This window comes from Nannochloropsis gaditana (assembly GCF_000240725.1).
Source record: "Nannochloropsis gaditana CCMP526 unplaced genomic scaffold scaffold052, whole genome shotgun sequence".
Lineage (NCBI taxonomy): Eukaryota > Eustigmatophyceae > Eustigmatales > Monodopsidaceae > Microchloropsis > Microchloropsis gaditana.
In genome coordinates, this window is record NW_005803901.1 from 25,527 (window position 1) to 48,320 (window position 22,794).

The 22,794-nt window shown below is 54.5% G+C and overlaps 2 protein-coding genes across 2 annotated transcripts; both read left to right on the plus strand.

The window, feature by feature from the left end:
• Window positions 1-14,307: 14,307 nt before the first annotated feature.
• NGA_2021600 (ubiquitin carboxyl-terminal hydrolase and or f-box) lies at window positions 14,308-15,835 on the plus strand (the record flags this gene model as incomplete). Its single annotated transcript, XM_005856025.1, has 1 exon — window positions 14,308-15,835. A coding segment is annotated over one exon (1,528 nt), but the record flags the coding sequence as incomplete, so codon positions are not given.
• An 87-nt stretch (window positions 15,836-15,922) lies between these two features.
• Window positions 15,923-17,848, plus strand: NGA_2074800 (ubiquitin carboxyl-terminal hydrolase and or f-box; the record flags this gene model as incomplete). The annotated part of the gene is made up of 1 exon (XM_005856026.1): window positions 15,923-17,848. A coding segment is annotated over one exon (1,746 nt), but the record flags the coding sequence as incomplete, so codon positions are not given.
• Window positions 17,849-22,794: the final 4,946 nt, after the last annotated feature.

The window sequence follows — 22,794 nt, forward strand, 5'->3', positions numbered from 1 at the left end:
TTCAGACCGGAGATCGCTGACGCAAGGCCCGCGAATAATGATAGAGGAAAGTCCGCCATCGGATCGGATGACGGCACCGCGTGGGTGAATAGGGGAGCTCCCGGTGGTGCAGGAGACTTGAACGCCGCACAAACGGAGCCAAAAGCCGTGGCGTATGACGGCAACACAGTTACTAATACCTGTGTTATGGGTTCTCCGGGCCCATCACCTCATGGTTTCCCATCTCAAACGCCGGCCATTGAATCGGAAAAGAGGGGCGCTGAGTCATCCCCGGAGGCCATTTCGTCTGGAAAGACGGGCCAGAAAAGGGGCTTTGGACGTGAAGCAGGCACTAAAATGCGTCGTGCTTTTTGTCTCGAAGGTCATGTCCTCGAAAACCTGTGCGCTACCTTGTACATGACAACGGGCACGGCGCTGTCGGTCTGCAAATCGTTCTCTTTCGAGTTTTGCATTATCTACACTATTATCGCTGCCCTACTTCACGCGAATCTGATCTCAATGCTCTACCTGAGCCTTTTCATTGTCCTGGTCACAATACCTCAGTCCAGTCTCAAAAAGCAATGGACTTCAATTGTACATGCTTTGGTCATATTAGTAATAGCCGACTATCTGTTCATCCTCCGCCTACCACCTGACCTAGTCCCAAGCCCGCGTATTGGCTCTATGACTGCTCAATATCTAGGATCTCGACAATGTTCAATATTCTCTCAGTATAGGGAAAGCAGCACACAGAGTCCAGCCTACACCTACAGCCAATGGTTTGGGTTGTGCATTCCAGACGATGCCTCCATTGGTTTGGACTTCGTCATGCTTTTGCTGGCGATCATTCAAAACAAGCGTTTCAAGGGAGAGGCTCAAAACTCATTGACCAGCCAAAAACCTTTATTCGCGCGGCTGACTTTGATAAAGCCAAGCCCAAAAAGGAGGCCGAAACAAGACGCCGAAAGCGATAACCTCGTCAAGGGCCGAATGTTTATCCTTCAGCATTCTGCATACGTGATAATTGCGGTAATCGTGATATTGAGTACCCTCACTTTCAATTTTGCTAGTCTTGGATATCTGCTTATCGTGGCATTGATGGTGCAAAGTCATGCCCAGGAAGGGTTGTTGACAGCACGACGCTTTTTGTGGAAACCGTTGGCGATCTACGCGTGGTCGTGCCTCACTCTGCGCATCATTTTCCAGATCCCGGGGTGGCCGACAAACTGGAGAACCGGTTCAGGGCCTGTCTTGCTCGGTCTCCGGAAAGTGTACAACACGGCGTCGGGCAATGCACAGTATCCTCCCGAAATGGTCTTCGATGCAGTTATCTTGATCCTGCTAGTCGTTCAGTGTTGGATTTTTGTATCTCCCGATTTCCCCAAAATCATGGATGAGCTTTGGTACGCTGAACAATATGACCACGTCGCTCAAGGATGTCACGTTGTCAAACAGCTGGAAAAGATCCGCGATGATGCTATGCAAAGGATTCGAGTCCAAATAACGACGATGTACGAGCAGCTAGACACAATCGCCCGGGCGCGCTTGGAACAAAGTGACAACCGTAGTTGGGAGAACTTCCTGCTCAAGAATCGAAATGCGCCATCCTCTCCAGAACATCAGGATGAACGAGTTAGAGATAGCAGTATTCACGTCGAAGAAATTTTCAGGGATGACGATGACAGCGACGACTCAGTAAAAGAACCCTTACTCGAGCAAACCCGTCGTCGGGAAAAGATAGTTCTTCCCGCGTCAGCAACACCAGAGAAGGAGGCGTCTTTGTCGTCCTCTGAAAGGGACTCCCTTCTTTACACACGAAATTCGAGGTCGACCCCTCTGTCGTCCTTGTCACATACTCCGGCACCAGCTGATCTGCAACTATCCACGTGGCCGAGCAATACAGTCGCAGGGAGCTTGCCCCGACCAAACGACGGCCTGAACCGTCATTTAATAAGCAGTGAAGGAGGGGGAAGAACATCGCGCATCGATCCTATCCTCTCGCTGGTAACGCCAAAGGCGTACCGCCCCGCCTTGATCAGTACTATGGGTCCCAGGGTGGAAGATCAGAAAGACACCCTCAGGCGAAGCCAACGAAGCTCAGCACAAGAGCCCAGCAATATAACAATGTGGATTGTGGAGGCTCTGAACCAGACGAAATTGCTGCAGATGAAAGATCCTTTGAAAATCACGGATAAGGACCTGAGCGTAGCCGTGGCGGCCAATGAAGCCATGGCCCAGGCGAGAACTCCGACGATGCTTCTCGACGCCCCGACACCAGAGAGGCGCCTGTCACCTTTCATGTCGATAGAGCATAGACGAACGACAGCTTTCTCGCCCGTCCTCGCGGGCGTGTGTGACGAAGAGGACACGACGCTTACCGAAAATCGGAGTATAGTACGTTGGCAAGGCACTTCTTCACTCGGAGAAAAAGCGAGTGAAGGGTGCCTGTCACCCGTCTTGTCCTCCGCGCCCCCATCAGCCTTGCCCATAGCTCCGGTGGTCTCGTCGACAGAGTCAGACAGTACCAGCAGCCCTCGGCAAGAATCAAAGGCACCCGAGACAGGTGACCATCCGGGGTGGGCTATCCACAAGGCTGTCGAAGAGCAAGCTCAGGGCGAAGAGACGCCGAACAAGGGCAAATCGGATCCTCCCCGTCGCCACTGCAGCATTCGACTGTATGACATTAGCTTTCAGGCAATACGCAACTCGATACTCTTCTTCAATTACCGGAGCACGTATTTAGTTTACATAGTCCTGGTAGTGGCACATATGTACGAGCCCTCGTTGCTGAACTTGATCTATCCCCTCTCTGTCTTTGGATACGCCCTTCTTCAGAATCCTCGATCGCTTCCTCGAATAGGCGACAGCCTGATTCACCCCATGGTTCAAAATCCTCCCAGGCATTTTTGGCATTTCCTGCTCGCATATTCATTCGCCGCCCTCGTCATGAAGTTTGTCTTCCAATTTCCCTACTTTTGCGTCTGTGGGAACCAATATTCCCATGGAGGCCAGTGCCCCTCGGCCCTTCCCGCGCATCAAGAGGTCTGCAAGGCCCAAGCCTACCCCCACCTTGATTACTTCGTGGACCAACCCATTGTCCGAGATTATTTCCTGGGCGTCTTCAAAGCCTACAGGTCCCTCAATTGGAATCACATGTCTGTGCGCAACGAGCCTGTCGACCGGTTCGTGCCTGCCGAATCGCCGGGGCGCACTTCGAGGGCCATCCTCGACTCCGGCCTGGGAGGAGCCTTTCTCGTGTCTTTTCTGGGCGATTTTTTGGTGCTTTTGGCCGTTCTATGGCACACGCATATTCTCAAGATTCGTGGTGTGTGGCTTTTGCGGGACCCCGAAATCCCCGAAACACCAGAGGAAGAAAGGGTATCGTCGCCCTCACTGCTACCAGACTTTAAAGAGAAAGGAAGGAAGGACGGTGGAAAGAAACACGAGGCCACAGAGCAGGCGAGACACATGGTCGATAGTGATCAACAAGCCGGTGCAGCCCATCCGGTGGCGGCCTCTCCAGCAGAACTTCCCAGAGCAACCCCCCCGACGCCTGAAAAGCGGCAGGTCTCCGTCTTTTCTAACCTGTGCTGGCCTTGGAGTCAAGCCCGCACCAAGCCTGGGTGCGACTTGTATGTCAGCCTCTTTTTCATCCAATGCATCCTTTTTTTCTACGTCCTCTTGGCCTACCAACACGCGGACCAGCTCTTTCAGTCGGTACGAGAAAATCAAATGAGCGGCGGGTTCATACTGGTCCTGCTCCTACACTTTGTGCTCATCGTCGCAGACCGCTGTCTCTACCTTCATCGCTCCATCAAGGGAAAATACATCCTGCAACTGTTGCTCCTGGTTTGCATCTACTCAATCATCCACTCCAATTTCACGTTTCGAATTGGAATTAATCAAAATGGCCCCGTCTTTGCCTGGTACCTGATCATGTGCGCTTACCTATTCGTTTCTGCGCTGCAAATTTCTTACGGGTACCCGCCTTTCATCCAGACGAATTGGATGACGAAGCGTGCCCATCATTTTTGGGGCAACATTTTCAGACTTTACCGTTCTCTTCCCTTCCTTTACGAACTTCGAATGCTGCTGGACTGGACCTGCACCCCAACCACTCTCTACTTGGGAGAATGGGTCAAGCTAGAGGACATCTACTCGGGGATCTTCATCACGGAGTGCGACCTGGATTTCATGAAAATGGAGAACAGGAAAAAAGGCGATCGTCAACCGGCGCGCCGGAAGTGGCTGCGCGGGTTCCTCTTCTTTGCGGCCCTCAATCTCTTGATCTGGTTGCCCCTTTTTGTGTTTAGCACAGGGTCTCTCTCCCAGTTTGAGAATTACGTGAAAATGGGATCCCTGTCTGTGCAGCTCAACGGCTTTCCGATGCTATACGAAGCAGCCACTGCCGACTACATCTCTCCACTCCTCCCTCCTGAGACCTGGTCCGCCCTGGCTCAGGTGAATCCCGCCCTGGGCTTGCTTCCTGCCACCTCGACTAACGACTACATGCATGAGTTGCAGTTTGTTCGCCTTCCGCGGGCCTCTCAAGAATTGTGGAAGATCAGCCCACCGGCAGAGGCGGACCTACTGACCCTTCTTGAAGGGCGTGTCAATGCGTCGACGGATATGATCTCAGCCATGAGCAACCGAGTGGAAATGACTCTGCAATTTACCTTTGGCACACAAGACGGCTCTATAAATCAAGGCTCGATCGTCCATTCCCTGGCGCAAGAAGAAAAGCAGCAGCTGGCGGAGATCATTCGAGGCACGCGCACCTCCTTGCGCCTGCAGAGTGTGTTGCCTTCGGTCATCCGGATTTCCACCACCAGGGAAGTCACTCCGCTCATAGCTTCGGGAGACATCTTGACCGATTGCATGCTGGCATTCACGAAACTGGGGGACGAAGTCTCTTCGTCTATCAGCACAGGTTCAGGACCGGGCGCTAACTTGGGGCAGGACGGGACGAATTTCACAACCGCTGTCGTAGGTTGGTGGGACCTGACGTGTGGAAACGCGGCAGCTGGAGGTTGTGCCACGGCAATGGAGCCCAGAGGGCAAGAGGCGGCCACGGTGCCGCTCGATCCTGAGACAGGGGAACCCGAGGCTGGGTGCAATCCGTCTGTGTACACGATTAGCTCGGAGAAGACAATAGGCTCCTATTTTGCTATCACCTACGGGATCATTGGGCTCTATTTCACTGTCGTGTTCACGATCGGACGCTTCGTCCACATGAGTGTCATGTGAGTGTTCGCGCGCGAGGGAGGACTTCAAGTCTACTCCGCCTCTTCTGTATGATGCGACAATGGCATATTTTTCTTTTATTTATATTTTCACCGGTATCCTGACTTGTGTCTTTCCCACGTCCATCTCTTTTTCCTTCCCTTGTGAATGCCCAACCGCACAACAGGGATAAAAAGTTTAACATCCTTTTCGATGACTTGCCACGCGTTGAGGTTCTCAAAGAGCTGTGTGAGACCATTTATCTCGCACGTATGTACAAGAATTTGGCCCTGGAAGAAGAGCTGTATCGTGAGCTTATAGACGTATACAGAAGACCTGAGAGTGGCGTTTTCCAACGGACGGGACCTTATAGGCACTGGTTACGGGAAGCGGACGAGGATAAAAGTGATTACGATCGAATTGTAAGAGAAGGGTTAGAAAAGTATAGATAGCAAATGAGCAAGTAAGTAATTCTAGCATTGGGAATGAAAAGCCCGAGCGGTAGTTCATTCGACCAGAGAGAGGGATAAAAATATATGTGGGCATGAAGATGCCTGCTTCGCGTGCCTTGGGCTGTAATGAAAGTGTAGCTTAAATGTGAAGCGTTAGAGCTTAATTTTGATGCACATAGATGTCGAGAAACTATTTCAGCAAAGCAATATTATGTTATTTGGCACGTTAATTTCTGATTTTCCGAGCAGGAGGTGGGTGTAATTTACTCTCCATATCTAGAGTAAAGGTCACGAGTTCTCAGTTCACTTACTTTTCACCCTTGACTTAACAACAATGTGAAAATTTTCATTTAAAGGATGTGTCGTCTGAATAACCCTCAATGCGCAGGCTTGGAAGAACGGAGTGTAAAAGGAGGAGGTTAACTTCTTTGGTGTGCGACCACGATGCAATGACGCCGGTCATGAATCGCGAGGCGTTGGCACTAATCTTTGTGATTCCTGGCCGGTGATCAGTGAATTACCATTTGCCAAGGAACGCTGCACTTGTTCACTTGTGAAAAGATGCTCGTGTCCTGACATCATCGATGAAGATGCCCGCCAGAAACATAGGTCCAGCGAACAAGGCAATAATCACAGAGGAGTTGACTTATACTTTCCGTTCGAAATTATGAGAGCAACCTACTGCTGGTTCTTATCCGTGATGTGATGCAGCAACAAGTTGACCACACGTGCAACTGTTTTCATTGAACAGGACATTTGTTGAAATACTGCTGAGCCTCGCGGCAGTCGTTATTGTGATGCCTTGATCCGACGTACGTAAGCTCTTTTTGATTACACCTTTCAATCCCATTTCTCTTTGCATCTCGTAAGTAGAATGAGGAATATATCTCTATGTTTGGCTATTCTTTTAGTAGCTGGATGCGCCGTCGCCACTTTGCCGCACGCGTCACCTGGTCAAAGCCCCGACCGAATTCCTCTCCTTGGCGTTTGCGGGGGACGTTGGGGTCGTACAGCTCCTACGCCCCCGCCAGCGCCCGAGGTTGTCGAGACACCTTCACCCGCCCAACCACTTTCTTTAGCATCGCCGTACGCCAACTTGCGAGCTTTGGCAATATTAAGCGCTGCTGCAGGGTCCTGGGCTGTGCTGCGAGCTCCCAACGTGCGGGAGTGGTTCGATGACGTCCGCCCCCTGCAACCTAAATACTTTCCCCTGGCCCGGCACCAAGTCCTCATTCTTCTAGCCTGGCTGACCAACAAAATCGCCGTGCGGATTCCGGGAAGGTCCGACGGGAAAAGCTGGAAAGATGCCATGTCCTCCCCCGTGCGCTTTTTTACCCCCTCTGCCTACGCCTTTGCAATATGGGCCCCCATCTTCCTCGGCGAATTCCTCCTCACTTTCTACCAACTCGCCTCGAATCGTCTCGCCCCGGCCCTTCAACCCTACCTCGCGCGTTTGGCTCCTCCCCTGGCGCAGGCCTTCGCGGCACAGAGCTTGTGGTGCGTGGCCTTTCGGCCCTGGGTGGGGAGGATGCAATTTGTGCCTTCCGCGCTGTTGGCAATGACAGCGGTGGGTCTGTCGCGGGTGCACACGGTCCTGCGGGAGGCCGTGGCCGCGGGGGCCATGCGACCTTGGGACTACCTGATTGTCCACTTGCCCCTCTCCCTCCATTTCGGATGGATCACCTGTGCCACGCTCGTCAACTTGAACGGCTGGTTTGCCGTCGCCCCTACTTTGCGCACAGGAGACAAACTGGGCTTGGCGCTGGCTTCCATCAACGTGGCTGTCACGCTTGGGAGTCAGGTCACCCTTGCCTCGGGCGACCCTGTGATTGCTCTGGTCGTGGCGTGGGCCTTGTACGCGGTGGCTCACGACCTGGCGCCATCCCGATCGCTGCTCAGGAAGAACAAGCTTGTGGACGATGACGCTCTGGATTGCCTGGAGATCTCTGCCCGTGTCTCCGCCTTCTTACAAGCGGGCCTGGCGGGTGCTGTGATGGTTTGGAAGGTGCTGCTGAAAGCAGGGGTGGTAGTACCTGGCGACGCGAAGCGATTGATGGCTGTAGCGATGGGGCCTGTGAAGACTTTATTGGGATGAGCGGACGTGTGGATTAAATTATAAGGAGGGATGACAGTGGAGAGAGGAAAGAATTGATCGGACGCATAGGATTGTAGGTGCACTCCAGGACACATTTTGCTTTATTCTTTGGTGCGCATTCGTAGTTGTCTCGCATCATTTCAAATTATTTTGTTCATGCCATATTAATCTGGCACCAACTTTATGAAAACTGTATGGCACAAGTTGACAACATCATAAGTCATTAGTCAAGCCTTGCCCTACTGACTAAACAGGACTTCGACCTAATTCAGAGCCGTTTCCGGCAACATTTCCCAGAGACGCACTGTCATGCACAACGAGCCGTCCATCTTGGGAAAGAGAGACGACGCAACCTTGTTCGGGGACCCTATACTTTGAGCGGAGGCCTGCCCACGCTACCGAAAGCATTCAATTCATTCTGGTCAACACACTCGGGCATCTGACTATTTGCACTCCTACCAACAGACAGCTCTGCTATGTCGGGAACAGGACACAGACGCACACTCTTGCATCCACTCGTGAGCATCGCATATCGATTGGTGGTCGAGACTATTCATAAGTTACTGCACATTAAATTTGGTGGTAGACCAACGGGATGCAACCTCAGCGACCCAGGCTCTTATTCCCCTTGGCTATCGTGATTTTCACAATTGCCGAAATTGCCGTATCTTCACCTACATTCCATCATTTCAACTTTTTTTCTTCACCTCCCTTTCCCTCCTTTTGCAAACGCGCATAAATACTGCGGTGCGCCCGACAGAAAAAGAGATTCGACAGCCCCTGCTTTCCTTGATGAAGCCTCTCACAGCCACGCGCCTGGCATCGACCCCCACCACAAGCCTCGCACAGATACCCTGGCGTTCGATAACGATTCGTGCAGTGCGGTGTCCGACATGAGCGATTACGTCTTTTTTCAAGCAGGCTTCCCGGAAGGACCTTGGGGATAGGGACAATGTCGAAAACCACGGAGTCAAGAGAACATTTCCGCTGCCTTCTTTGAGCTTTCGTGCTCGATTCCTGCTTGGCGTCACTGTGACTGACATTAAAGCCAGTTGTAAAAGCCCTGAAACTCTTGTTCTTTCCCATTGGTTGACCAGGTGAGATTGGTCTCGCTCTGCTGCAGGCAATGGCTGGCTTTCCACCATACTCATGCGCAGGGGGAGTACTAGAGGGAGCATGCTTATTCTGACAAGTTGTCGCCTCGGCCCTTTCATAGGGGCTTCGCAAACCTCCTGTAATCGCACACATACCGGAAGTGACGCAGCTGCTCTTTATGCTTTTGTTCGTTTTGCAGCCCTTGCTGCCACGGAAGGTGGTGGTGTTGCCCTTCGCATCATAATTGAAACTACGGCAGCTTTTCGGGCTCTCGCGGGCGAACCCTTCTAGGGCACAGGTATTCGAATTGTCGGGAGTGCCCAGACTGAAAGCCTCCTCCCCGCAAAGAAGGCTGTGACACTCTGAACCCAGATCACCCTCATCGAATGAGACCATGGAAAGTGGAGATTCCAGAAACATCAGGCTGCCCCCCGTCGTGCCTTCGGCTACGTCTTGTACACTGCCATGCGGGCGGCCATCGGTGGATTGTCGTTTGAGTTCATGCACAACACAGGAACTTGCGTTTGTGGAGGAGCCCGCCGCTTCGGTGGTGCAACTGCTGCTTTCGCCATCAAATTTGGGACAAGCCATGTCGTTGAGGGCGAGGTCATCGGGTTTGGCCTGCGCAGTAGCCATAGTGATTGCCTGCAGCTGCTGTTGCTGCCCGTCGTCGTAAGCACTTGGGCGGAAATCGAGCTGGTCGGACACCCGCTCCTGATGTTCCTGAAACGATCTAGGAGCGAGAGAATCATGGGCGCTGGCAAACTTAATGCGCATTCTTGGCAGTTGACTTCCAATATATCGCTCGTTATGCTGAGATAAGCCTCTGGCAGACAGGAGACATAGCCTCCTTTGCCTCTGCAAACCGCCGTCCATCCTGTCACGTTGTAAGAGGTGTATGGGAGTATTGAAACCACTTTTGCAACAAACTCGGGTACACCCGATAGATCTCTTTCAAAGCTAAAGAAAACTATCAGACTTCGATTTATAGCACGCTATGTATTAATAACTCGTGTAGGTGTTCATGTCGAATGTTTGAAAAGCTCCTTTCGGCTTGCTGGGTTGTTGCCCATAAACTTCCCGTATCAACAAGCGCATATGCAATCAAGTCTTTGGGACTAAATCATGCGACCAGTCTTGCCTACGGCCATTCCAAATTCCTTAAAAACTTTTATATGCATGCGCTAAGCATCGATCTATCAAAACTCAGCACACATGGCTGAAAGACATCATGACAGAACATGTCCGTCTATCTCGGAGGTTCGCTGGGTCCGGCATCTGCTCCCCAGGCCCATACCGCGATGCCTGATTCCGTCCTGATATTAAAACTCCAAATGACACGACCGTGGATCCACGCACAATTGTCGTGGCTCCTGTTCGATATCAGTGGCACCCGACCCCGTGAGAGCTTGCATCTTCCCCTGACCCTGAACAGACTTCAAGACTGGATGTCCTCCTAGCCCCGTCCCGGACCGGCCGGAACGGTTCACCGCGGAAATCCTGGTAGTAGTCATCAGAACCCGTGGAAAGGGCGGAGACCAGACACGGCCTTGTGCTGCAGTGAAAAGCATATACCACGCGGGGCCCGGCGTGTCGTCACCGAAGGTGTGCAAACTTTCGAAATGTGCTTTTCATTTTTAATGCGTGGTAAAAATGGTTGTCGTGCATTTAGAAGTATACATGCTGACGTCGTAAAAAAGAATCTTGACATAAGAACGCTTCGACAAGAAAAGGCGATTTTTTATTTCCTTCTTTCATACAGCATTGTTACATTCCCTTACAACTCGACATTCTGAGCAATCTCTCGAATACGGGAATAGAATATGTCATCACCAAACACTTCCTCCTGGTCCTGACCGCTGACGACTTTCAGCAGGTCCGCTGCCATTTTCGTATTTCCCATGACATCCACATGGTCGGCGCTCCCTCCGTCCCCGCGCATAGATAGAAGACCTCCCGTCGTGTGCCAAAGCTCTCTGGTCGTGACCCCAATCTTGGAGGGGTTGTGTGTTTTTCCCCTCCAAAGCCGTGCGCAATGGAAGCCTAAGGACATGAGAGTCACAGTCCCGTCCCCCTCAGCCATGACCACCCCTCCCGAAATGTTGCGCCGCGCGTCGTTCACACTGATATCCATCACATCCGGCTTACCATTGTCGTCAGCACGGTAAATGTACGCGCGCTCCGTTGCCTTCCCAACACCATAAAAGCAGAGAACCCGCATGGACGGAGCTTGAGGGAGTTGAACTGCCAAGGGGTTCGTCCAGTACTTCGGGTCATCTTTCACGTGCTTTTGTTTCTTGAAATCCTTCACAGGTGGACCGAAGTCGTAGTCCTCCGCCATGCGTCGGCGCAAGTGCGCGTCCTCAGGGTCAGTCTGCAGGTAGCGGATCACCTCATCCATGGTCCAATTTTGGAGAGGCGGTGGAGGATGCCGCGTCCTATCTGCCCCACTTGCCGGCGTCGAAGACGAGTTTGCGAAGGCCGTCTCCTGGAGACTTCCGCCTTCAGGCTTGCGAGCGCTAGTACCATCCCTCGACGAATTAGCTTCTGCCGTGCGTCTCACGTGGTCCTCCACCGCCTCTTCGCCTTCGCACGCCAAGGACGCAGAAGGGGGGGCGGAGGCTGCCGCGACAGCCATGGCCGATGCGCTGATCGAGCCCGCACTGAGAGGAACAGGGGGAGTAAAGCCGAATATGTGCCCGTGCCGGACCGGCTGTCGGCGTTTCTCGTCGGCGGTCACGCAGGTCTCTCCTCCTTTCGCTCCCGCCGCCCTCGGAGCTTCCTCGTGGTCTCTGTGCGCGGGCATGCCTCCGCTTTCTTCCTTTGCCCGGTGTAGGCTCGCCTCGTCCTTTCTGAAAGTGCCCGTTTCGCTCTCCAGGTGCGGCAGGCACGTCTTCTCCCCTTCTCCCTCCTTCCCTCCCTCCTCCCATCCCTGTACCACCCCCACCTCCATCTCCCACTCCACGTCTTCGGGGGCGTGGCTTGCGTTGCCCCACAGCACATTCCCACCCTTTGGCAGCATCGCCGTCAAGCTTCCCCAAGTCCTGAACAGGCGCTTCCGGTTCTTGCGGTGGAAAGCGTTCTTGGACTGACCGAAGAGGATGCCTTCCAACGGACCCAACTCCGCCGTGTCGTGCATTTCCCCGCTCACGTAGGCCGAAGCACTCTTCACCACGCCCAGGAGGGGCCCGGCAATGTTAACAAATGTGGCAATGTGCCTCTCAACCCAATTTTTCCCTCCGTTTCCGCCTCGAGAGGACTCGACCCAGGCAAAAAAATATAGGATGACGTTTGAGCCGTAGCTAATGGGAAGAAGGGAGCCCAGCGGGCGGTGGAACAGAGTGAGAGAAAAAAGGTGGCGAAATGTGTAAGAAGGGATACTCTATCCTCTCACAACTTACAGTAGAGCCCAAAGGCGACAAGAGCGCTTTGAGGAAACGCCTTTCATCCCACAGGCATGCAGATCTGTGTACCTCCCAGTCTCTTACCTGTGAGCAATAAGCACCACTTTCTCTTTGTTTATGGCCACAGTCCCCTCTATTTTCCATTTCAAAAGCGTAAAATAATGGTCTCGACGCTCCATGTCGTGCAGAGAGAGGCGCCAGTCGTAGGCCTGGAGCGCCAGATTCGAATGATCGTACCCAATCGCGGCGAAGTCTCGGATCAGGCGCGCCTGTATCAACAGGAAAGAGCTGTGAGAACATTCTGCATTTTCTCGACAAAAAGCACAGGGCGTACGGAATTCCCACATGTTCGTCCCTAACCCCCCCATTGTTCTCTTGTTCCCCTCCCGTCGAGCACGCACCCAAACCCAAAAGCCGGGCATGAAAAAATCGGCCGCCTCCAAGCCTTGCGCCGCCCGGACCCTGATACCGGGCGGGTCCAGACCGCTGGCCATGTCCAGGGCCATGTGTTTCGTCCAGCAGTCCGGCTTCATCAGCATGGTTTGCAGCATGGTCAAGGCACCCCACAGGCGGGAGCGAAAGAGCGAGGAGGCGCAGTCTTCGCCCTGCCAGACCTCCAGCCCCGAGGTCACAAAGCCGGGAATCAGGACGATCGGGTACTTGGCCGTGTAGTTCTTGGCGGCGGCTTCCAGGCCGGGGTAGGTCTCGGGGGTGGAGGCCCCGGAGAGCACGCCGTACATGTCGGAGAGGATGGTGCTGTTCACGTCCCCCCCAATACTCAGCCCCGCGGGCAGGACAGAGGAGATGTTCAGGGAGGGAGGGAGGTTGAAGTATTGGGGGTAGATATGTTGGTAACGCCATAAAGCCCAGGCGCCGGAAACCACGCCCAGCACAAACATGAAAAATAGGCGTCGTTTCTTCATGCTGGTCGCAGTCCTGGCGCCCGAGTCAGAAAAGTCCCGGCCGGCCGAGCCGTCAGAGGCAGCGGAGGAAATCGAAGCGTGCTGAGGCGGACGAGCCGGAGAAAGTGGAAATGTTTGTGATCTATTCCGCTGCGATGAAGAAAAAGTGGCGTCTGTAGGGGACGAGTCCGAGAGAGAGTCCACTTCCCCGCCGTCCTCAACTTCCTCGTCGGCATGCGTATGCTGCTTTTCGGTGCACCACTTTATTTCCCTCTTGTCAGTGCGAGGAGTGCTCGGACAGGACGAACCACCCTCGGCGGCATCTGAGCGGGGTGTCGGGGGTGTCGATGCAGAAGGGGCGCTTGCACCGTCTTGTTCGCCATGCTCGTTATAGCTGTCTACATTGTCTCCCGGTGGTCTTTCTGCCATGGTAGTGGCAGTGGATTCGTCGGCGCCGTGCGATGGTGAATGCGGCGCGGACGCCACCTCTTTGGCAGCATCAGTATCATGGTCCTCGTTCGATGCCATGTGCATTTGTTCTTTAACCTATTAAGCGACAGCTGCGGTAGAAGGGATACTACCGCACATACACGCACCAGAGGAGGTGCTGCGCGGATCCTTCCTGTGCTGTACAACACAAGCCGCAATGAGGAAGACGTTTTGTCCAACCAAAACCACAATCAAGCACCTCCGTAGCACTTTCGGAGAAATACATGCATGACCCACTAGGAACATAAAAGAAATTCCTACGCTTGAGACGACCAGCCGGCGACGGGCATGGGGCGAGGATCTGAGAGAGCGAGGGCGAGGGTTGAACTATCTCCGTCTTCACAAAGTCCGATAGGGGGGGACGAGCAAACAGCATCTGCTGTGGTTAACTCGGCCTTTGCTGTCATTTCTGCATCTGAATTGCCTCTGGTATTCGCCAGGCAGCTGCAGCGCATTACCTGTAGCGCGCCTCATTGACAAGCTCGTGGATCACTATCGCAAGCAGATCTGGGAGGAGGTAGAAGGAGGAAAGCAGAAAGTACACAACATTTGTAGATCAAGTTCAGCCTCAACTCACTCACAGCACATGAATCTCCACTATGCTTTAGATTCGTTTTCCATCCTACGTTTCAACCGCCCGCGCCCTCCATGAGGACAGCGGGAGCGGCAGGAGATCCTGTGATAGAGCCTTCCTCCCCTTCACACTGCCTCCTGCCAACCCATCGGCACGAGCGCGGGGATACAGCAGCACCATTTGATCCCTCCTTTCGGCTACCCACAGCAGTCATACATTTGGTACTCTCGTTTCTAAACGGAAGAGAGCTGTGCATTTGTGCCCAAGTCTGCTGCGAGCTGTACGAGTGCTGTGACTACCCACCTTTGTGGGAGGGCGCCGGCAGGGCAGCTTATCCACACGCGGAAAAGTTGGGCACGACCAACTTATACAGCGGAGAATGGAAGACACTATTGCGGGACAGGAACCGTCGGGATCGCTCGGTGCTTTTTGAGTGGGAAGTCACGGATTGCCTCCGCAACACCAACCGGCGCTTCTCCCCCACGTTCACGTTGGGAGCCTACTCCTTCCAACTCATCGTCGATCCGAGTGGTAATCCTTACGTGCCGCTCGCAAAACCAGGCGTGTCCGTCTACCTGACCTGTAGCCCCACTCAGTACATGCGTGGACTAGCCCCTTCCGGTCGCATGTGTGTGGACCCGGCGGCCGACGAGATGCCGTATCTGAACCCCGCCGACAGCCGCGCGGAGGACGTGTGGGAATGCGCGGTCGCCTTCACCTTGGCCATTGTCAACCAGACGGGCGCACGTCGTGACCTGCCCTGGTCGTCCAACCTTCTCCACGACCGATTCCGGCCTCATTGCCGGGAGTGGGGGGTCCACAGGCTAGTTTCCTTGCGGCGACTGCAGGACTCTGCCAACGGATATTTGAGCGAGACGGGGAGCATCAAAGTGGAAGCGTGCCTCCGGCTCGCCTGTTTGTCTCTGAAAGTGTTTACCTCGGACGGAATGCGGGAATACGCTGGGTTTGGGCTGGCGAATGTCCACGCCCCGGCCCCCGCCTTCTCGCGCGGAGGGACCCGTTCCTTCTTGCAGCCTCCCCCCCGGCCCAGGCACCTGGCCAGCACGGATGCCTTCCCTCCATCCCCAGACACATACACGACCAGCTTGCTGACAACCACCACGGCCTTAGATCCTGTGTTGGCGGTGCCCCCCCTCCCTTCCTACGCCGTGCTCCTCCCGGAGGCGGACGGTATGGAGGAAGAAATGGGGGAGGAGTTGGGAGAGGAGTCGAAAGAGGAGGCATGGGGGATGGAGACAGGAGAGCCAGTGAACTCCTCTCCTCCCTTTTCCCCCGAATGTACAGCAGACCGGCCCCGCTCCAACCGTCCTTCTCCTTCCTGCCACCCCTTTCCCGCCTCCACGACGCCCTTCTGGGGGTACGAGGTCTTCCAATGCATGACCGTTGCCGCTTTTCGCGCCATTCTTGCCAAAGACCTCAATCTCTCTTCGCCCAACCACCTCCGTCTCTGGATCGTGACCCAGCCCTGGGCGGATTCGCCGGCTGCCCCGCGCGAGTTGATACGGACCGTTCCCCTACCCGATCACCCCGCCTTGCCCGACGACTTCAATTACGAAGAGCTGCCTCTGTCCGTTCTGGAGGAGCACCAGACATTAGCCATGGCCCTCGGTGCCCACATGGACTGCTTGGATGAGGTGCGGGTGTGGGCGGAGGTGGCGGGGGACGGGGGACTAACGGTGGCGGAGGGAGGAAAGGAGGGAGGGAGGGAGAAAGGGAAGGGGCCGAGCGGGAAGGCGTTGAAGACGTTGGTGCCCGTGAGCAGGGAAGCGGAGCTGGACATATCCCCGCAGACGTTGCGGATGCTCCCTGATCCGACGGATCCTGTTCAGTACATGGACGCGGTGGAAGACCGGGGGGACGGAGGGTTCGGCCGTGGAGGGGACGGGGCGGTGGAGGAGCAGGGAATTCCAGAGTCGGAGCCCGATCAGGGTGTCCTCGGTATGAGCTCGGCATCAGCCGCGCAAGCACGCCAGATGCCTACTCGTGGTGGGGCCACGGGGGAGAAAGAGTTCGAAGGAGACGCCCGTGACGACCCAGGAGTCCCGTGCGACACTACGGAATCGGGCCAAGACGTGGCTACGGCCCCTGCCTTGGACTCCTCCAGCCTTTCACCGTTGTCGGAGGGGGACAGCCGGATTGCTGCTGGATCCATGGCTCCGCCAGAATCGCCCACCTTCATCCTCCTCTTCTTTAAACGCCTGGTCCCCGCCTTTCCTGTGGGGCCTGGCAAGCTTGGGAGCTCTGCGATCCCGGCTACAGGCGCCTCTCTTGAATTCTCTTCTCACGCCTTGCTGCCCATCGACACCCCCGTCCACGCCCTTTTCACGTTCATGGCCCGCGAGATGCTTCCGCGGGGAGGAATGGGGAAGTCCGGTCAGACAAATGCGGAAAGGAATATGTTGGCTACTGCCGATCCTGGCATCGCCCCCATGGTGTCGGGGAGTTCAGCTGCGATGCTGCGGTGCTTGGTAGAGACGCCTCCGAACAATTGGCAGCCCGCCTCAGCTGGATCTGAAAGAGCCAAGGGCCGAATTAGCAGTCTATGGAGTGACAGGAAGGAAAACGGTTCCTTTATTTACATGGGCGACAACCGCTACGGGGGAAAAGATAAAGATAGCTTGCATGTCGAGCTGGGCGAGGCAGATTCTCCGCGAGGCGAGCAGCTGGGGCGGGAGGAAGGGGCCCGCTCGGTCCGTTTTCGGTGCCTGAACTACCATCCGACCAAGACCATTAGCGATTTGAGGCTGGAGAACGGGCACATCCTCTCCTTTTTCCAGGCTGGACAGGAGGATTTGATCCAGCACGTGTACTGTTCCATGGCACAAAACCTGCTCCGAACTGCGGCAGCCATTTACGACTGGACCGGTCCCTCTGCCAAAGTAGAAGAGACCCCCTGCCCGATCAACGTTACGCTACATCAGCGGCATGATTACGTCCCAGGAAATTTCCCACGCGTCTCTTCTCTTTCTACGGCCCCGTGGTTGGCACCTTGGCCGTCGGCCATGTGCCTGCGCCCCCGGGGATCGCGACTTAGGCCACGCTTGACCCTCGAGACCGTCGTCGATCTTTTCGAAAAGGTAGGAAACCAACGTTTCCGCGTTCGCAACACATTCTTTGAACAAGAGCACACAGTCGCCCGTCAGACATTGGACTACGGATATGGCCGCCACCTGGGCTTTTGCTGCGACCGATGTGGAGAGTTAGATTTTACTGGCCCTCGTTACAAGTGCTGCGCGTGCCAAGACTTTGACCTTTGCCATGATTGTCATCTGTTGCCTGTGGAAGGGCATCGATACCGCTTCAAGGGTCGGTCTTGGGCGCGGGAGGATTTTTCGGGTCACACTGACGCTCACGCCATGGTATGCCTGCAGCCCATTCCGTCCACATTAGCTATGCTCCGTCGCTTTAGCGTCAAGAAATCTGCCGAGGTGTAATCAATCAATATGGAGCATACGACGCTGCGTTCACCAGAGTGGGAAATTGTAACGTGCTAGAGAACTCACGCTCTCACATCACGAAGATGCACCATATAGCCCGGCGTCATCGAGAGTATGGGATACAAAGAAAAATTGGAGAGCGATACATCTATATCAGCACATAAATGAACATAACGGACATGACAATATAATGTTCAAAAGACTTTGCGGGGGGGCATTTTATTTCCCATGCACCAGAAAATTACGTGTCAAAATTTTCAGCCATGCACGTTTGTGGAGAGGAGGTTATTGCCTGGAACCGCAACCGGTCATTTGCCGTAAAAATGGCCCGTCTAAGTTGTATGAGTAAGCAGGGCAGCGTTGACTCTTGGCTTTCGTCCTCGTTGCTCCTCACAGACGGATCTGGGGCGTACGCCTTTTCCCTCTGCACCCCCCTGCCCCTCGCCCACGCCAGGGGAGACGGCTCGCCAATTTTTTTTTGTTCGCAGACTTGTCTTATCTGTGTCTCATATCATGTTATGTAAGACCGACACCCTCAGCTTTGCCTCATTTGGGGAACGTATTTATCAGTATGCTTCACTGTTCCATTCTCTGGGTTCTTTTTTTCTCCCTCGAAAGTTTTGGTGCCATTTCCCGAGAGGGGCGCAGAGGACATGGCCTTGAATGCTGAACGGTTGCTGCGGCCACTATTTCCGTCCCAAAATCACGATGATCGGATTTTAGACAACGACTATGGCACAAATGAGGGTGTATCCGATGTAAAGGTCGTATTTACGGATTACCAAGGCTGGTGGGCACCTTTGACGCATTTGTTTTATAGCAATGCCTCCCAATGCCTCGTCAGCGCGCACCCTGAAAGCAGTATAGAAGAAGTCGAGTCATTTTACTGCTCACATTGCCTGAACTACTTTGCTGACGCAGAAGCGGCAAGTTCTTACCATCGTTGTCCTCGTTGCTTCGATTGTCCGCAGTGCACAAGTGCGCTTCTCATCATATCAGTCGACGAGGAAAGCAATCACGAAGAGAATGATGCAGGTTACACGTTTCGGTGTGGATACTGTCGTTGGTCCTCCGCTGACTCAATTGGACTGATCGAAAGCACTCCCGAGGCTTTGATAGAACGGTTAAAAAAGACAGAATTGGATGATCCCCAGGCAGTGCGGTATCGCGCCTTGTTGCAGCATCTTCGCCAACGGGCCGTGGCGATAGCGCGGGCACGCCGACACCACGATCGACAGTACTTGCTCTCTGCGCCCTTCGCACTGCCTACAGAAAACGAGCTGGACAGTCTCGGTGTAGGCCCCGTTCGGGCGCGGGCGCGTTGGCATTTGTCGGACTTGGAGGAGAAGGAAGATCGCGGGCAAGCGGCCAGGACCCGCGCTACGGACGGCAAAGAGACTGCCTATCTATATACGTTACTCACAGAGGAAAAGATGGGAACGAAGACTGCAGCCGACGCCTGCTCTTTCTCCGCCGAAGACGTGGACCGTGCCCCAGCATCCTGGGTCACCCTGAGGACACTTTCCCCCCGTGGTCCGTCATCGCAAACGGCCAGTCGCTCTCTATATCCCCCTTTGACAAGCCACTCACGACCTCGGCGACGCCCCCTGTGCACCAAGCGGGTGCGTCGGTGTCGCCAAGACGTGGAAGCGGGGAGACCAGGCATCCTCCTCAAGCCCAAGGTGAACCCATTGGAGGGTGATTCATCCTGGACGGGCACGGCAGGAAAGTGGTGGCAGAAAGACTCGAGCGCCATCCATGTGCTTCCTTCCGTGAGCGTCATCCGCGCCCAAGGACTAGAGAAGGTGTTTGCAGGGAGGGCAAGAGCCACAGGGGTCACAGGAGGCGGTGGACAGGAAAGTGATGCTGACGCAAGACAATGGGCGAAGAGTCATTTTGCTGGCACCGGAGACGATCCTGAGGCCCTCTCTTTTGTCTTGCGCCTGCGCAACCCTCTACGGGGCGCGGTACAGGTCGTTCTCGTCCCACCTCCGGCGACCTCCGAGGGCGCTGGTGCCACTACGGAGCTCTATTACCTGCGGCGCCTGCCAGTGGCGCTTGGAGGCGATGTGAATAGCAGTAGAAATGTGGGCAATGTATTGTATGCCCGTGTATCTTGCGCGGGTGCTGAGCAGGCGGTCGCGGGCGAGGCGGTGGACCTGGAGGCTTTCGAAGACGATCTTCTGGAGGAGGAAGAAGAGGGTGAGGACCAAGAGTCGTTGGACGCCCTCGCCTTGCGTCTACTGGATGGCGACACGAAGATGAAGCGGGAGGAGGGCGCACAGGAGGTCTCAGCCACACGAGTGCTCTTACGACGCAAGTCCCGTGCCTGGCTTCACGTGAAAGTCCCGGTCCCAACGGCTCCCCTTGTCCTGAACAAGGACGCTGCGGTGGGGGTTCTACTATTCTTACGATTCTTAAGTCATCGAAGTGAGTTAAGCAACAATCGTAAAGAGCCCGCATTTATAACTGTGCCCGTGTGCTTGGCGTTTACTCGGGATAGTAAAAGTAGTGATTCTTGCCATGACGTGGACCGGTGTACGAAGCATTGAAGCATAAGATAAATATTGTTCCTCCTCTCATAGCATTGTCTACTTTGCTTCCTGTCTTCAAGTACTTTTTTCTTCCCGTTAAACGTCTCACGGAGTTGTAATGTCTGTTGCGTCACGCAAAAGCCGTCTCGGGAGTGCGCTTTTATGGTGCTGCCCTTTGAGACAGAAGTTTCAAAAGTTAAGGTCACACGACATTATAAGCAATTTAAGCTTGTTTCCTGCCTTCAGGACCGTATACCGCTTAGATAGAGGGTGACTTTTGAAGCGGGTGCTCGTTTCACGAGGCCTTCGAATGATCGCGGACACTGCAGTCCCCTCGGATGTGCATTTTACAACAAGACCCAAAACAACATTATCGATGAGAAGGAGGCTACAAATTGAGCGAGTCAACAAATATGTTGGTGACTCCCTTCAACGACAAATCAGAAAACAATCAAGGGAGTAAATCGACAGGCGACGGGGCAATGGCCAATTGCTTGGCCGTTGCTTCACTTCATTTTCCTGTGCACGTCACATCCTGGTGCTTGATGTCTGCGTCATAGTTCTACCATGACAAAGCCACGCTCGCATGCATTGGCAGGGCACTGTTGTGGTTTGCTTGGGGGGGTGCTATCACGGATGGGCCCGCGCGCTTTTGCGTGTCTTAGAACGTCACGCGCCAAGGCTTTTCGAGATGGTGGCGGTTAATTCCTTCCGAAAGGGTCTTTCGCGAACGCCCCCCCCGCCCTGGTGCCTGTGGAATGCCGGGACGCCAACAAAACGGGATGCACCCACCCCCTGGTGGTGAAGCTGTATCGTACCTCGTTCTTCATTGCGAGGCAGGATGTGTGCAGCTTGCGTGATTGCGTGAGCGTGGCGCGGTGTGGCCGATGACGATGCCACAGCTGCGCGCCATTGATTCGGTGGTTGGACGCGTTGACTGGCAGGATGTCTATGAGAACAAGTCGCACAACGAATGCACGGCCCAGACGCGCCCAATAGTCTTTGGCGACCACATTCTTTGTACATCTGCTGTTCATGGCAGGTGCGCAGCGTGTGATTTGCTGCGGATAGGCATGTTGAGGCTCATGGCTTTCCGAGAACAATAAGGTCGGACTCGAGGATGTTCGATGCTGCCTGAAGCGTTTACTCTTCGGAGTCTGCCACTTTGCAAACCATGGACTCGTGAGCAATGCCATGTTATCGTACATGTTTCTGTCGATGTGCTTAAGTCATGCTTGCATGCTCGTGTCGCGCCGACTTCTCTGCGCTCAATCGTTGGGAGACTGGGGTTGTACATGGAATGCGGCGGCAAGGATGATTTAGAATTTGGGACCGGTGTTTGCTCATCATGAAGGGCGTTCCACTACCCCGATAGGTCTGTTTTCTCTGACGAAGTCACATCATTTACCATGTATTAAACATTATTTTTTTCACGCATCGTGTCATCGAACAGGGGAGACTCCGGGCCAGAAGGAGAGCGTGCAGAGAAACGAGCAGCAAAAGTAAGAATTGCTAACCAATCATGGTCACAACATCGCAAGACTTGTGGCTCTCCATTTTTGTTGTGGCTTTCTCTGTCATCGGCTTGGCGTTTGCGGCAATTCAATTTAAATTGATCGCCGACATCCAAATCATCTCTTCCACGGACGGCGCCAGTAATGGGGAAGCTGGCCGCGCCGGAGGGGATAGTGAGGTAACTAAACGTCTGAAAGACATTTCTGGTGCGATTTCTACGGGTGCCGACGCATTTTTGCACGCTGAGTACCTGATTTGCGTTTGGTTTTCGATCATCTTTGCCTGCATCATCTTCGCCTTTGTGTCGTGGGGCTCCACTCGCGTTCCCGGGAACTCGACGACCGACGGGCTCATCCAAGGGGCTTTGACTACCGTGGCTTTCCTTCTTGGTGCCTTCACCTCCATGCTCTCTGGCTGGATTGGAATGAAAGTCGCCGTCTTCGCCAACGTCCGAACCACCATCGCCGCCCAGAAGCCTGGGTGGACGGAGTGCTTCAACACCGCCTTCCGGGCGGGAGGCGTAATGGGATTTGCCTTGACCTCATTGGCGATTCTCATCCTCTACATTGCCTTGCAACTTTACAAGATCCAGTACCCGAGCTCCAGCGAGTGGTTCATGGTGATGGAGGCTATCTCCGGGTATGGTTTGGGCGGGTCCTCTATCGCCATGTTCGGCCGCGTGGGCGGAGGTATCTATACCAAGGCGGCCGACGTGGGCGCAGATCTGGTAGGGAAAGTGGTGCACGGTATTCCGGAAGACGATCCTCGCAATCCGGCCGTGATAGCCGACAACGTGGGTGACAACGTAGGGGACGTGGCAGGGATGGGGGCGGATCTGTTCGGCTCTTTTGCCGAGTCGACCTGCGCCGCGTTGGTGATTGCCTCCCAGGCCGACGAGGTCGTGGACGGAATCGTCAAGGCCGATTATTTGTACAACTACAGCTGGAGCGCGGTTCTTTTCCCCTTGGTCATCTCGGCGACGGGGCTCATCATCTGCCTTCTCTCCTCCTTTGTCGCCACGCACCTTCTCCCCGTCCGCAAGGAGAAGGACGTGGAGAATGCCTTGAAAATCCA